A 14464-nucleotide genomic window follows, 5' to 3' on the forward strand; every position below is an offset into this window, starting at 1 on the left:
TATCCACTTTTAAATGCCAGCCAGAGTATTTAAAGGGAGCAGAAACTGCAGGACTTCAGAACTGATCTCTTTTTTTTCAAATCTGAGTTAAGAGTGTCCCTTTAAGGATTTATGGCACGGCACAGCCCAGGGTTTGCTTAGCTTGGCTTTTACTAAACTATTATTTTCTTTTGCTAAGAGACTCAGTGACTCAAAGTGCAGCCTTTTCTTCCTCACAGCTGTTTGCTCCCATGCTAGCGAATATTTTCCCTCTAGCTTTTGCCCTCGCCTTGCTCACGGGACGTAAATGATGCAGGAATTTCGGCTGCTCTGCTTCAGTTTAGCGGAGCGATAATCTTCGGCAAACGCTTGCAATCTGTCTTTCATTAAAACACTTTTTTGCACTTCTGTTTAACATGGGGAATTTTTTGAATTGCCCTTCTAAAAGAGGATCTCACCTCCACTTTTGCCTGGAGGGAAAACCCTTGCTGCCACGAATGTCTCTTCCGGATAAAAGGGAATGCTCTTGTCATCGAGTGGTTCTCACCAAAGACAGCAGACAGTTCTGCCTTCAACTCCTGAACGTTAGGTACTTGCCGCAAACTCAATTGGCTAAATCGATGCATAGAACGATGCTTCTCCCATTAAAAAGCAAGGCAGCAAGGCATTGTTTCGCTGCCCTATACAAAAACAGGCGTTTAAATTCCATTGGAAAATGAAAGTAGCTTTCACTACCAAACACCTGAAACCTCTTGCAGAGCACGAGTCCCTTATTTTTAGCCGTCAAACGTAACACTAGTATCTAATACTTGTTGCCATAACAAACTCTAAGTGCAAAATCGGAACAGAAAAGATTGGTATTTCTAAAGTACTTGAGATATGTTAAATGTTTAAATTCAGTGCCCTAGAAAAAGATCAGACTACAGTCTGATGAAAAAAAAAATCATATCCAAAATATTATTAGTGTAAAATATACATGTACATATTATAAATCTATCTGTATGGAGGCTTATACATGCACACAATGTGGAGAAGGTATATAGCAAGCAAAGCGGGATTTGAACCGAAATGCTTTGCTGTTCAATATTAGACAGTCGCTTTTTCTGAACTTATAAGAGTAGCGGGAATTTCTTCCCTGCAAAAGATCCCCAATGCTTAAACAAAAGAAATCCTAGAAGAAAAACAAAACAAAAAAGAGAGGGAGAACTACATTCACTAAAAATGGGGAATATTGGATATGTGTCGTAAGGCGTTGTCACTGTTAAGCTTTTGTTTAAACACAGTGAGAGGATGGGCTGGAGTTCTCAACCGCTTGCTGAATCCGGCCCCAAATAGGTATCTACCGACTATTCTGCAGAGAAACAAAGAAATGAACACTTTAAAATCACTTTTGAAAGTCACGGCCTCATAAAAAAAAGCCTTTATATCTGTGCGAGGGTAGCCAAAATTTAATTGAAGAAACCGAAACTGTTAGAGCTCCAATTTTGCAAATCCCTCATGGAAGGGACTCAATCACTGACTGATTCCCGTGCTTTCCTTACTAAAGCAGGAGGCGTTTCCAGCCAGTAATTTGCATTGGGAATCCTGTTACTTTTAATCGCTCAGCAAACTCTGCAAACTAAGCCTCCAGCTTCAGATTGCTCTCTGCAGCCGCAAATAAGAAAGTACTGCTTTCTGTTCCCTTGTTTATTTTTAAGATGAAGAAAAGGTTTTTCTCCCAACATCTTAAACAGAGGAAGACGAAGCATATCTCAGGGATTTCTGATTTTTTTCACAAAATATTCCTTTATAAAATGGAGATTTCACCTGTAATTCATTGGGCACTGAAACCAGACAAGACCTCTGTTCTACTTCACAAAACTCGACTCTCATTATTTCTTCATCGTTCATTTAGGGTTTCCACCGTACTGAGACTTGAGTTCCTACTCAAACACCGCCGAGCGTCCCTTTGAATTTATTATTAAATGATGTCAAACTCAGACCACAGGTGGAATACTGACAAATCCTGGCTGAAGTCCCTGTTTCCCTAATGACAGAGATAGCAGGGAAGAGTTAAGCACATTTGACCCGCTCAAAGCAGCAAAGTCTGGCATACGAAACGAAGATCGCATCTTAGCATGTACATGGGAAAAATTTAGCCAACCGCAGTGTAAACGGTTGGTGTGAATGTTGTCTTATTAAAGGAAGGTGACTAACCAGCAACACCTTCAAAATATTATTTTTTGCACAACTGTAAGATCCAGAAGTCCTGGATGTGGATTGACGCTCGGCTGCACTGTTAAACGTGAGCAAAGGAGACCGTCGGGCTGCCGCAGAGAGCCAACAGCCTACGTGTGTGCAAGAGGCCAGTGCTAACAACGAGCCACCTCCTGCTTCAGAAATCAAGCTAGAGAAGCACCCTGATTTACAAGACGAGACAAAAATACCGCAGCTGTGAAGCTGGAGTAAAGAAAAAAGGAAGCGGAAACAGGGAAAAAAGAATAAACAAAAGAAACACACTTATTTTTCAGGCAAGAAATACAAAATAAGTAGTGTACACTTCATTAGATGACCATAATAATAAGCTTTTTCTTCCCATTTATCTGCACAGCAAACATCGGTGTGTAAATGCTACAGTGGATAGCAACTATCTGAGATGTAATTATTTATATTTTAATTCAGGACTGCCAAGCGTTTTCATGAATACTCAGCAACTGTCTGAATATTCATAAATAAAACGATTAAGGGTCAGTTCACAAATAAATATTCTCATTCAACTACAAATAATGGTAAATTGCTACTATTTGTAATCCTCCATTTAAATCACGTGGCCCTAGCCAGAGTGATATTTCCAAAAACTTTCACTGCTGTGCGGAAAAGCTGCCTCCTTCTTCCCTCCCCCCCCAGGAAAAACACACAAATAAACAAAATACAAGTAGAAATTTCGAGTAGAGGGGGAAGACTGAATTTTCTGTAGTAGTTGATTATCATAAGTCAAGTTTAATGACTTCCTTAACAATAAGAAATGTGCTATGCGTAATTTAATTAGCAATTAGAAATTGCCTCTAGGTACACCTATATAATAAATAACTACACTCATTGCAATAATGACTAACAAGTTCTCTCAGGCACATAAAAACTCCTGTATACTGACCAGTTAAATATTAATAATATAAAACACTGAAATATCTGATTTTTATATACAATGGAAATCAATAATGCACAGCCAATGCAACCGCATAATAAAATCGACTTAAAACAACTCCACGTGTAACATCTATTGATTCTAAAAAGGCTGAAGGCCTGAATAAAAGTAACAAAAGTAGCAAATAGGGTTTCAAATATTATTCTAAAAAATCCCGTGGAGTTCACTGTAAGAGAAAATATTTCATCTAGACGAGTCTTTACAATTTTTCCTGAAATTCCTGATTTTTTCACATCAAACCACGGAGAACAAAGACCATGGGAAGAAACCTTGCTCTTTTTCCTGAATGCTTCTGCTTATTTGAGAGGTTTTCCCTTTTTTCCCCCAGGCCTCTTGCATATCTAAGCTACCCCAAATGACTACGTTTGTCTGGTATAATGTACTAAGCTGCCTCCATAAACTATTTGGAGCAGTAGATGTCATTTATAGGAACCATGCCATGCATTATTTGGGAAAACCAAACCAAACCGAACCAAACCAAACAAACCGGAGGGTAGCCAGATGCAGGGAGAAAGTCTGAAAATAGTTTCTAATTCCTCCTCGTGCCGCGAGCGGCCAGTGGGTGGGAAACGACGCCCTGAGCCGCTCCCTTCCCTGCCTCCTTCTCCTCTTCCCCACGGGGATCCCCTCTTCTGCCTGTTTTTCACCCCCATTAACTCATCTTGTCCTAATTTCACCACCTTTTCATCCCCAGGAGGACCGCGCACGTGCGCGACTCAACGTCAAAATGAAGCTGTGACAAGGGTGACCAGGTCCCTTCGCTGCTGCGTTACGTCCCTCGGCCCCACCAAGCGAGCGATGCGGGGCATCCAGTCCTCACCCAGGCTGAGCTACAGCACCCCTCTTCTTCATCTGTTATTCCTCGACCCTTTGCCAGCCCAAGGACAAGTCAGCACCTACAGAAGCTCGGGGACATCCCACTCCAGCACAACCAGGGGCAGGGCATCCGACACGGCAAAAGGCCAGCGGCGACAAACGCCCCAGACATTTTCCATCCCCTTTTCTGGTTTATCGTATGACGCAATAAAAAGGCAGGAGCGCTTAGAAATCCCAAAGACGGGTTGAACTGCTTTTCTGTTAAAGGTTGTAACCTTTACGATTACTCGCTCGTGCGCTCACTCAGTCAAGCCTCTCGCCGTTTTTTCTAAATCAATTATTCCCGAATTACCCCGGATAAATAATGCTCAGCACCTTAATGTAACCCGAGCAATCAGTCTTGAAACGCTCTTAATAAACGGCTGCTTCACAATCGAATCTTTCATTCCGAGAAGCAGAGCGAGGTTTTTTTCCTGAAGCTGCGTTATGTGACTCTATTTTCACAAAAGCCATTAATTATTGTCCATTTCTGTAACGGCACGCTGCGAGGCACTTCCACAGCCGCCCTCCCTTTCCCCAGCCCAGGCGCAAGCAATTTCCTGAGTTAGGGAGTAAACAGAATTACTATGTAGGGAATAATCCGAGCAGTCTCCAACGGGGCAGTGTAGGCTTCCTGCCTCTCCGGCAGCGTTGCAGGGACCTGCGTAACAGAACTGTGATCTTACAGTCTTATGTGGGGAACACTCCCAAGCATTGAAGTCAGGAACGGGACCAGCTTGCCGCTACGCAGATGGAGACTTTGCTAGGGTTGTTTGATGGTAAATGAAGACTTTTTTCTATTTGCTCCAAGGAGCCCAGCACAGGAAACCCCCAAATCCTACAGTACTAAATCTTCTATTTATCTTTTAAATTCTGGAGCAAAATAAGAACCATTAGGCACCCACGGCCATGTGCTGTATTCTGTGTTTTCCCAGTTTCCTACAACCTTCTGGCATAAAAAGATTAAGTTTTCTCAAGTAAAAAACAACTTCTCATTTTAAAAATAACAGACTCCGTGCCTCGTACGGAGCGCTGTTTTATTGTGTGACTCAATAAAAAGGCAGGAGCACTTAGAAATTGCAGAGACGGGCATAACCCAGAAACCTGCATCTGATCCAGCCTGATAGTTTTCACACTATCAGGCATTTGCAGGAAAACCGAAGAGCAGAGGAAAACGTGAACCTTCCATAGCATAAAAGTGATCACCCAGGCATTAACCTCACTGTCATGATTATTTTATTCATACGGACTGCAGACGAAAAAGAAATCCCTGTACATAAATCAAAATTATTCCAGTCCTGACAGCTGTGCTGAGGGGAGGCTATCGCGCTCTGTTTAGGGCATCTCAGAGCAGAAATCAAGATCTCCGTGGCCATTACAGGTCCTTAGGGCTACTGAAAATAAGGTCACAAAAGCTGCACCCTTGAAACTCAGCACCATAAAGTCCTTTGAAATGCAGATGCTCGGCACCTTGCAGCATCAGGCCCTCCCTCCTTCAGCAGCCGCCTCGTCAGCGTGCTCCCACACAGCCTTCGCGTTACCGTATTTTGCAACGTCACGGGACGCCTCCAGCGTCTTTGTTTTCTAATTTTGCACATACCTGATAAATACAAGAACAAACTCAGGGGCAACACACATCTTTGCAAGAGGATATGTCAAGTGAAAATTCCGGATTGCTAATCCTAATTGCTAGCACAACCTCGAGGCTGAAGTCTGCTTTTAAAAGAGCCGGTGAGAGTGTTTCCACTAAGGTCTGAGGGGGCACAAGGGAATGCTCAACAGGTCTTCTTCTACTGTTTTTTTTTTTTGCCCGGGTAAGAAAGATTGCTCCAAACACAAGAAAAATACATTTGCATGTTATCTGTGCACAGTGCATCTCCGTGCAAAGCTGAAAGAGGGATGACAGGGCAGCGCTGGCATGATTTCTCCATCAAACTAAGTGATGCTTGTAGAAGCAATGACAATAACTCCTGTGGACATTCAATAACCGACCTTTTAATAGGATCCTCTGAGCAGGATTGAGGACAATTCAGCACGGCAAGTAGGTGGGAAAAAAAGTCTGCCTGTGAATCTCTCCATCTGTTCCCAAGGTCCCTGCTTCCTCAGCAAACTCACAGAACTGATCTGCCGGCATTTCAGGGATAAACCAGCAAGAACTTCTCCCTAACCTACTCATGGTACACACCACACATTTCTAAATGTTGTGACATGTTCTCCTTAGAGCTGTTTTCTGTCCGTGAGCATCCACACAGTCTGTCAGCACTCCTGGTATCTTATTTAGGGACACTGCTATTAGCTGGTGCAGCTTCTTCAGAAGTCTACAATGCACGGTTCTTCATTGATGGAAAGCAAAGGCGCTCTAGTGTCTTCAGTTTTCCCCTTGGTTTTGGGGTGGATGTCTGATCAGGGAGTTCTCTATTTCCTGAAGCTCCTAAAAGGAGAGGCTTGGTTTTGTTAATTCATCGGTCATGGGGAAAAATGTTAATGCTAACCAAGAGGGCATCCAGCCCCTGAGTGAAGTTGAAGAACTGGAAGTCATTCACGATTATTCTGCGTGCCCTGGCCCACCAGTCTGCAAACAATTTTTGCTGTGGCTGCATTCCTATAAACGTGCCGATTATTAATACGATTTGTGTCAGTTCTTAACCAGTTGGTTAAGCGCTCTTTAGAAACCGTAAATCGGTTCTCTTAAAGGCGGTTGGCAATAATTTCTTCCCAAGCTCCTTTCCAAGAGCTACACGTGTGGGCATTGCTGAAAATGGTCATTTAATGACATGGGAAGATTTCCTTCCCAAAAAGCAAAAGCCTTAAGAAGAATGAGCGGGTGCAGGTGCAGTGAAACTGTCCGCTATGACAGGGACCGAGTTCTACCGTGCAAGAGTTTAGCTGAACTTTTTATTTTTCCTACCCATATAGTGAATTGACCAAGAAAATACAGCTTTGGAGAAACGAAAACTTATTTATGAAATCCTGCAGAATTTGGCAAATAACTTTGATTGTTAAAAGAAGAAAAATTGGGAAGCAGTTTTGAATGTCCAAATGCTTGATTTCGTTATTATCCAAATCAAAATGCCTTATTTTTTAAATGGCAAATACATTTTGTAGTTTATTTTTAAAATATTTTTTAATTCATTTAAACAAGGAGGTTTGGGGATCCGTTTTTAAAATGGTTGCGGAACTTAAAAATGTGAGGTGGTTTGATGAGATAAAAATAAATATGTAAAGGTTGGCCAAAACATAAGCTTTCCTGTTTCTCAAGAAAGTAAAAAAAATTAAAAAAAAGCTTTTATTCGACCAAACCTAAACGCCTCCTCACCGCCTCTGCTTTTTTTTTCTGCTCTGTCCCCCAGGTCAAAATCCTCCTCTGAATTGCTCTGTCGCTGCGAACCAGCGTGAGCTGGCCTAAGCCGCTGGCGAGGTGCAGCCTTCCCTCCAGCAGCCGTAAGCCGGCCGTTGCAACGCACAGCAAAGGCTGGACACCCCAGCGTCACGGGGCTTGGACTCGCACGGTCCTGTCACTGGCAATACCGCCAGATCAATAGCTCAACCCAGCAAACGGCGTATGGAAATAGTATTGTAAATGTTATTGTAACAAGGGCTTTTGTTGCTTCTTGGATTGATTTACTGAGTCATTGTTTGCTGATCTTGCAGAATATGCAATTAAAAGATGCCCCCGGCGTGAATATTGTTGCTAGAACTCGAATCGGCACTACACTTCCTCTCAGAGTTTTGAAATTTCTTAAACTGCTTTCAAAGATATTTCGATTTAATTTTACCATAAGACCATGTTATCTTTCCCTAGCCCCTCTCACCGAAGCACGCTACAGCTTTGACCACAAGAAACGCGATGGCACCATATTTTGAGACCGCAGACGCTTCGCAGGCAGAAAGGTTGGAATCGTAAACTATTTTAACCACTGTTGGAAATACCCAGCAAAAAGCGACACCGTTTTTTTTTTCTCTGAAAACAAAAATGTCTCAGCCTTGCTGCACAGTACTCTCTACCTGCGGAAACTCCCGTTCGAATAAGCCGGAAAACCCAAATCTGTCACTGTCCTGCTCCGCTGAGCTGCTCCGGGCAGGACGAGGCACTGGAGCGGCGGGAAGCCCCCGGTTGCCTGTGTACAGCCGGGTAGCCTGCGGCTACCAGAGCCACACAGCTCCCCGGCTGGCAGAGCGGCCGGTGGCCTGTATACCCACCCCGCTTTTGCTGGCAGGATTGAAACAGAACTTCCCACCCCGTTGCTGCATTGTCTTCTTCGGGAGGATGTCAGAGAGCTACGGGCTAGGTTGAGATCCCGTCACTCCACCGACAGGCACCAGCAAGCTCAGCCGCTCCGGGAAACTCTGTACAATCTCTGAAACGCTGTCAGTTTTAGGAAACTTCAGCTTCTTACATTGAACTTGATTTTACATCACCAGTGTAAGCTACGGATCTCAATACGGACGCTTGGAATGATTTAAATCACACTCAAATAGATTTTACTTGCAACAGGAACTGATGTAAATGCCATACGAGCCGGTCTCAATATATCCAGGAATTTTCCGAGTGCTCTCGGACTGATTTTAGTGCATTTTTTAAACTAGCATAAGCTTATTGATCTAGCTGAGACGGCAGGAAAAAAGAAAAGTTAAAAAAAAAACCCACGCTTCGACCTTTGAAGACATAAGGCTGCAAGCAAAGATCCATACAGGAATCCAACTGATTAAAATAAGAACAGTGATCCCTGTGAATAGAGTGACTTAAGCGGCACCGCCTGTGTTGTAAAACAATGCAAACGCTCTTTCCTGAATGCAGCGCTCTCGGAAGACATCTTTCAACTTTTCCATCTGAAAAAAGCATCAGTTTTCTTTACAGGCAGATACAGATAAAGCAGGACACTTCTGCCCGCGGAGAGGCTAGCTGGGCTGATATTTGATATAAGCGCTGGGTCCCAAGTGGGAGGAGGGAGAAGTGATTGATGGTTTGTAAGGAATTACTTGACTTTTGCTTGTAACAGAAGCTTTTTGGATTCTCCCAAAGTTCTTGTCAAAGACAAGAAATGTCTTTTGAAAGAGCAGCTTTCCCCTTCCCAGCAGATGGAATAAACCTGCATAAAAAACGCGGCAGGTTTGAAATACACAGAAAAGAAAGGAAGACATTGTTTGACACCCTGCCTTTTTTCTAATGCTCCGCTGGTCTCTACGATTTGTCTCTATTATTCTGTCACCTGCCCTCTTGATACAGCGTGAGCGATTCAACTCTCTGCAGGAAGAGTTTCACAAAGCCGGCAGCCAGAGTTCACCGGCTCAGTAAGACGCCTATCACCGCAGAGACGAATCCTGCTCGCTCTCTGTCTCCTCCGGCTCCAAGGTCAGAGTTGTAGGAACTTGACCAAGGCAACCCTTTCCCGAGGGCCCACCGGGGTCTCTGGGCTCTCATCTGGACAGCTCCATCTGCCCCTCCAAATGTCTCCCCTGGGAAGAGCGAGAGCGTTAGCTCTGCGGCCGGCGCTCCGGGGGAGTGGAGGCATTACCAGGGTCGCCCCGTCACGTTTCCTTCCATCGTATACACAAGGGAGCAAGGGATCTGAGCTCAGTATCCCCTCCTTCGGAGGCGAACTGATGATCCAACAGGTGGAATGAATTCGTACAATCCCAGTCACACGCACATTCGTTAGAGAGACATCGCATCAATAAATCCCAGTCCCAAGCGCTTCGGCCGAAGGCAGAGCTGAGGCGCTCCCTCTTACACCCCGTTGTTAGGGAGCATTGCTCCTCAGCGAGCCTCAAGGGCCGCGCAACGGACGGCATGTACCAATTCATCCCACCTCAGGAAAGAGGCGAGAAAAAGTTCTCTGCCAGCTCTTGAAATCCTAGTCCCATCCGCCCGACGCTCAAACAAAAGCTGAAGCGAGAAATTATGTCTGGAAGCACATCGAGTCACTCCCCACTCGCGGGTTTAACAGCCGCCGCTCAAAAAACGCGACTTCATCAACACGAGCATTCAGAAGCAGTGGTATAAAAAAAATAAATCACGTTGTTATCAATCACATTTCTCCCGCTCTTACAACGAGTTTGCCTCTCCGGAGGGTCGGCGGGCTGCAGGGCTGCCGCAGCCCGGCCGGGGCAGGGGGGTGCCCGGGGAGGGGGCAAGGGGGAGCGGGTACCCTGCAGCGGGGGGATCGGGGGGGACGCCTGGCACCTCCCGGGACGGGCAGGAGGGCAACACGCCGTGGGAAAAGAGCTAGCGGGTGGTGATCTAACGGAGAAGCGGCCGTAAGAAAGACGTCGGAGGTCTGGACACGCGTGGCGTGGCGGCTCCTCTCGCTGCAGAGCTTCCCAAGAGTTGGTTAATGCGGCTTTAGAAAAGCATACGGAACGAAAAACAATTTGCAAAGCAACGTCTTCGCAGGTTGACAAAACTAAACCTGCCGAAAACGCCCGTGGGGTTTTTCGGTTTGAACTGCTGCGTGCATTTTTAACCCACGGGATCAAAAATCCCGCCGGGATGGGGGCTACGAAGACACGCACGGGCGAAATTCGTTTGCAAACTCGCCAGCGCGCTCCTCCGCGGGGAGCGGGACCCTCCCGAAGCCGGGGAAGGGCCGGCCGGGGGCCGCAGCCGCCTTTCGGGGGGTGGGAGGCGTCCGCGGGGAGCCGTGTGTCCCCCCCAGAGCAAAAAAACCAAACCAACCCCGTGTTAAACTTGCGAGGAGCGGAGGGGCGCGCTCGGGGCTGCCTCGCTCCGTCCCTGCGCCCCCGGGAAGGGCCGACGGCAGCCGCCGCTGGAACGGCCGGTAAATAATCTATACATCAAGGGGGGCGACGCCGGGGCCCCCCGACCTTTCGGCTGCCCAGGTTGAATCTATAAATACCCAGGAGACATCCGAGCCCATTGTTGTGCTGCCCTCTGAAACCGAACCTGCCAAGGGGACGGAGGGGCGGCCGCCGCCGCCTGCGCCCCGCCACCCTCCTCCTCCTCCTCTTCCTCCTCCTCCTCCTCCTCCGCCGCTCCGCAGCGGCGGCGAGAGCCGAGGGCCGGGACGGGAGCGGGGGAACAGAGGGGGAGAGCCGCTGGAATCCCCAATTCCTTCTCGCAGCTTCGTGATTAAAACCCGCCCGTGATTAAAACCCCGCTTTATCCCCCTTCCAAACGAGCCTCGTAAAAGAGCACGTTAACTCTGGCGCTCGGACCCATGGCTGAGACAGAAAGAGCCGGGATGCTCGGGAGGTGATGGTTTCCACGAACCGGGGAGATTTACCCGCCGGCTTCTCCCACCTCTCCCCACGCCAGCCCCGACCCCTCGGCTCGCCCGGGAGGACGCGGCCGTGGGGCGGGGGGGGGGGCGCGGACACTCGAGGCGCCGCGGGGTCGCCTATATTGTCGCCGAGGGGGTCGGGCAGGGCTGGGAAATCGCGCAGAAGGGCTGAGGGATCGCGGCGAAACGAGGAGCGCTGCCCCCCACCCCCCCCGAGGTGTCCCCCCACGCCCCCTCCCCGGGGCACCCCGCGCCGCTCGCCGTGGGGACGGGGCGGAAAATCCCCGCGAGACGTGGGAGAGCAATCCCGATCCCGGGGTCCACGCGGGCGGGAGCTGCAGAAAGGAGAGCGAAGGCGGCGGAGGGGTTTCAGGCTTTCAGCCCCCCCCCGAGCCGCAAACGGGGGGGGGGTTATGCGAAGAGCCCGAGAAACGGGGCCAGCCCGGTTGTCGTTAGCACCCGCAAAACCCGCACGGAGCTTCCCCGCGGCGGTACCGGGGGCTCCCCGGGAGCACGGCCCTGGCAGTGCCACCGCCCGCGGGAGGGCCGGTCCGCAGCCACGTCCCGGCGGCAGCGGCTTGGCCTTCGGAACCTCTGGGAAGCTATAAAACCTCCCTTTCCTATTTATTTCTTTTAATATTTTTGGGGGGGGCCGTATGGCTGGAGATTTGGCAAGTTTAAAATACTTTAGGTGTAAAGTTGGTGCTTAATTGGGGCTTGTAAAGATGGAATTTGGTGGCCATTATAGAGCCGCTAATCAATTCGCACCCAGCAGCAAAGGTAGAGCGCGGAGTGTTTCGGTTTAATGAAGTGGCTGGGCAAATTACAGCGGCGGACTTTATTTAAAGTCTATCAACCTCCTAAAAACGATTTCTCAAACTGTTCTTGATTTCCTTTGCCTTATGAAAACCATCGCGTTTGTTTTCTGAGGTTTCAGGCATTAGCAGCCGTTCTCTCCCGCTCCCCAGGCTGGCGCAGGGGGAGTTTCCCCGGGTTTTCTTTCGAATTCAGGGAGAAATGGGCAAATTAAACTTCTAGACCGTCCAAAAAGATATCCTGTCGTGGCTAAAAATCAGTGAGAAACGGGTCGCAGGAAGAAGACGGACGCACGTATCTGCTCTGTCACTGGGAAGCGGCTTTTTGTCGGTTCGTTCGCCTATTTATGATTTGGAAGGGGGAAGACTCGGCGCCCCTGAGCTATTTTTTTGCAGTGGTCGGTGTTTTGGTGGCTTCTGTCCCCTCTCCTTTCCGCCTGGGAGCTCCCGGGCGGCGGATTTTACCTCCTTTTCCTTAGGATCCGCAGCGGGGAGGGCTGCCGCTGTCCCAAGCAAAGTGAAACGCGGTTCCTTGAGGTCTCCGGGATTCCCGGGCTGTCGCTCCCTTCAAAAACACTCAACAGAATATTTTTTTTTTTTTTACAGCGGGTATTTTTTTACACCTCGATCTCTAATTCTTCCTCCTTTTTTTTTTTTTCGGGGGGGTGGGTTTTTGATGCTGGGGTTTGGGGCAGCTGATGCTTATTGACGGCGCGGGGAACGTCACGCAAAAAATAAAATGAAAAATAAATTAAAAAGGCTTTTTCTTCTCCAAGTGCAGCCTTGGCGCGGGTGGGGGAAATTTCTACCCTTTCTCCTACGCGGTCGCGCACAGAAATCCCTTCGCCTTTTTCCCCCACACGAATATTAAAAGAAAAAATAAAGAGAAATTACCCAAAACGCCTTTTCTCTAATTGCGAGAGCGGGGCCGCTCCCTCCCTCCCCTTCCAAGGCGCTGGGGAGCGGGGCGGGGGGCAGCGCGGGCGCGGAGGCAGCGCGGGGGGCAGCTTTTGCGGACCCGTCGGTTCAGCGAAACGGGCGGGGGGGGGAAGCGCAGAGCGAGGGCTTCGCTTGGGCCGGGTCACCCCCCGCCAGCGGCTCCCGTTCACGTCAAGCCCCAGATGAAAGTTTAAAATCACACCGAAAAACCCGGCGAGGGACGGCTCCTGCTCTCTCTCCCCCCAGATGCCGCCCAGCCGGCGCCGCTCCCAACGCCCCGGTTCCCGGGAGCCACCAGGCTCGGCCCCCCGGGAGCCGCGGCCCTGCGAGGAGGGGAGACCCCCCCCCCCCTCCGCCGGCCGCTCCGTCCCGGGCGCCGAGCGAGGCCCCGGCGGGCCCGATCCCGGGGAGCGGGGAGGATCGGGCCCCCGGAGGTCTCGGGTGGGAGCTCGCCGCGGAGCGTGGGGGTGCGCGCAGCGGGTCCCCGCCGCTCCACGGAGCCCGAGCCCCGGCGCAAGGCTGATGCGGGGCGCCCGCCTCCTCCGCCTCCTCCCCCGAAACCGCCGGTCCCCGCGGGGCAGGCTCGGGGTGGCGGCCGGTGCCTCGGACGAGCGGCGCACGGAAGAGGAGAGGGGCGATCCCTCCCACGGGGATGGGGTCGTGCCCCCGACCCCCGCGATGGTCGGGAAGCTCCGGGGCGAGGCGAAACGCGTGTCCCGAGACACCCGGGAACGACTGTGGCGACCGGAGCGGGAGGAGAGAGGGAGCAGGAGGAAGCGGGGGGGGACGCGCCGTTCCCTCCCGGGAGATCGCGGAGCTGGGGCGGCGGGGGGAGAGCGGCAGCGAGCGGGAGAAAAGCCCCCGCAAAGCGAAAGAGAAGTTAAAATAAAAGCCAAGGAGTCTCCGCAGAATATCCCCCCCGCACCCCCTTCCCCCCCCCCCCCGGGGCCGGCCGCTGCCCGGGGCCGCTCTCCCGGCGGGCAGCTCCGCGCCGGGCTCGGCGGGGCCGGGGGGGGCCCCGGCGAAGAAGGACAGGCACTAACCGGGGTTGAGGTCCAGGCACTGGGTCGGGTCTTCACTCTCCCCCAGCTGGCCGGCGGGGCTGAGGCTCTCCATGGACAAATCCAGCCCCTTGTCCTCCCAGTCTCGCAGTTTCCTCTTTTTATTCGTCCCGATCAAGGCTTCTACCGAGAAAGCGTGCGCCCGGGAGCTGAGGGCCACCGCCGACCTCCGCCTCTCGCTCATCTTATCCCCCAGCCCGGACCCCGGGGCAGACGGGCGGCCGGCGGCTGGAGCGCAGAGCTCGGGGAGCGGCGGCAGCGCCTCTCGCCTCGGCCTCCCCCCGCCCCTCCCCGGCTGCACCCCCGGCAGAAGCGGCCCTCAGCCTCCCGGAGGCACTACATGAGGCTGCGGATACTCCGCGGGCAGCGCCGGGAGGGTGTGCTCAGCCC

At 50.4% G+C, this 14464-nt stretch overlaps 1 protein-coding gene across 1 annotated transcript in view; it reads right to left on the minus strand.

The window, feature by feature from the left end:
• The window catches only part of TBX15 (T-box transcription factor 15), a 98564-nt gene extending 84306 nt beyond the window's left edge, over positions 1-14258 (minus strand). The window contains exon 1 of the mRNA XM_059823051.1: positions 14057-14258. Coding sequence (XP_059679034.1) covers positions 14057-14258 — 202 coding nt within the window. The remainder of the gene's footprint in view (positions 1-14056) is intronic.
• Positions 14259-14464: the final 206 nt, after the last annotated feature.

The sequence above is a fragment of the Gavia stellata genome, chromosome 1, assembly GCF_030936135.1.
Source record: "Gavia stellata isolate bGavSte3 chromosome 1, bGavSte3.hap2, whole genome shotgun sequence".
Taxonomy (NCBI): Eukaryota; Metazoa; Chordata; class Aves; order Gaviiformes; family Gaviidae; genus Gavia; species Gavia stellata.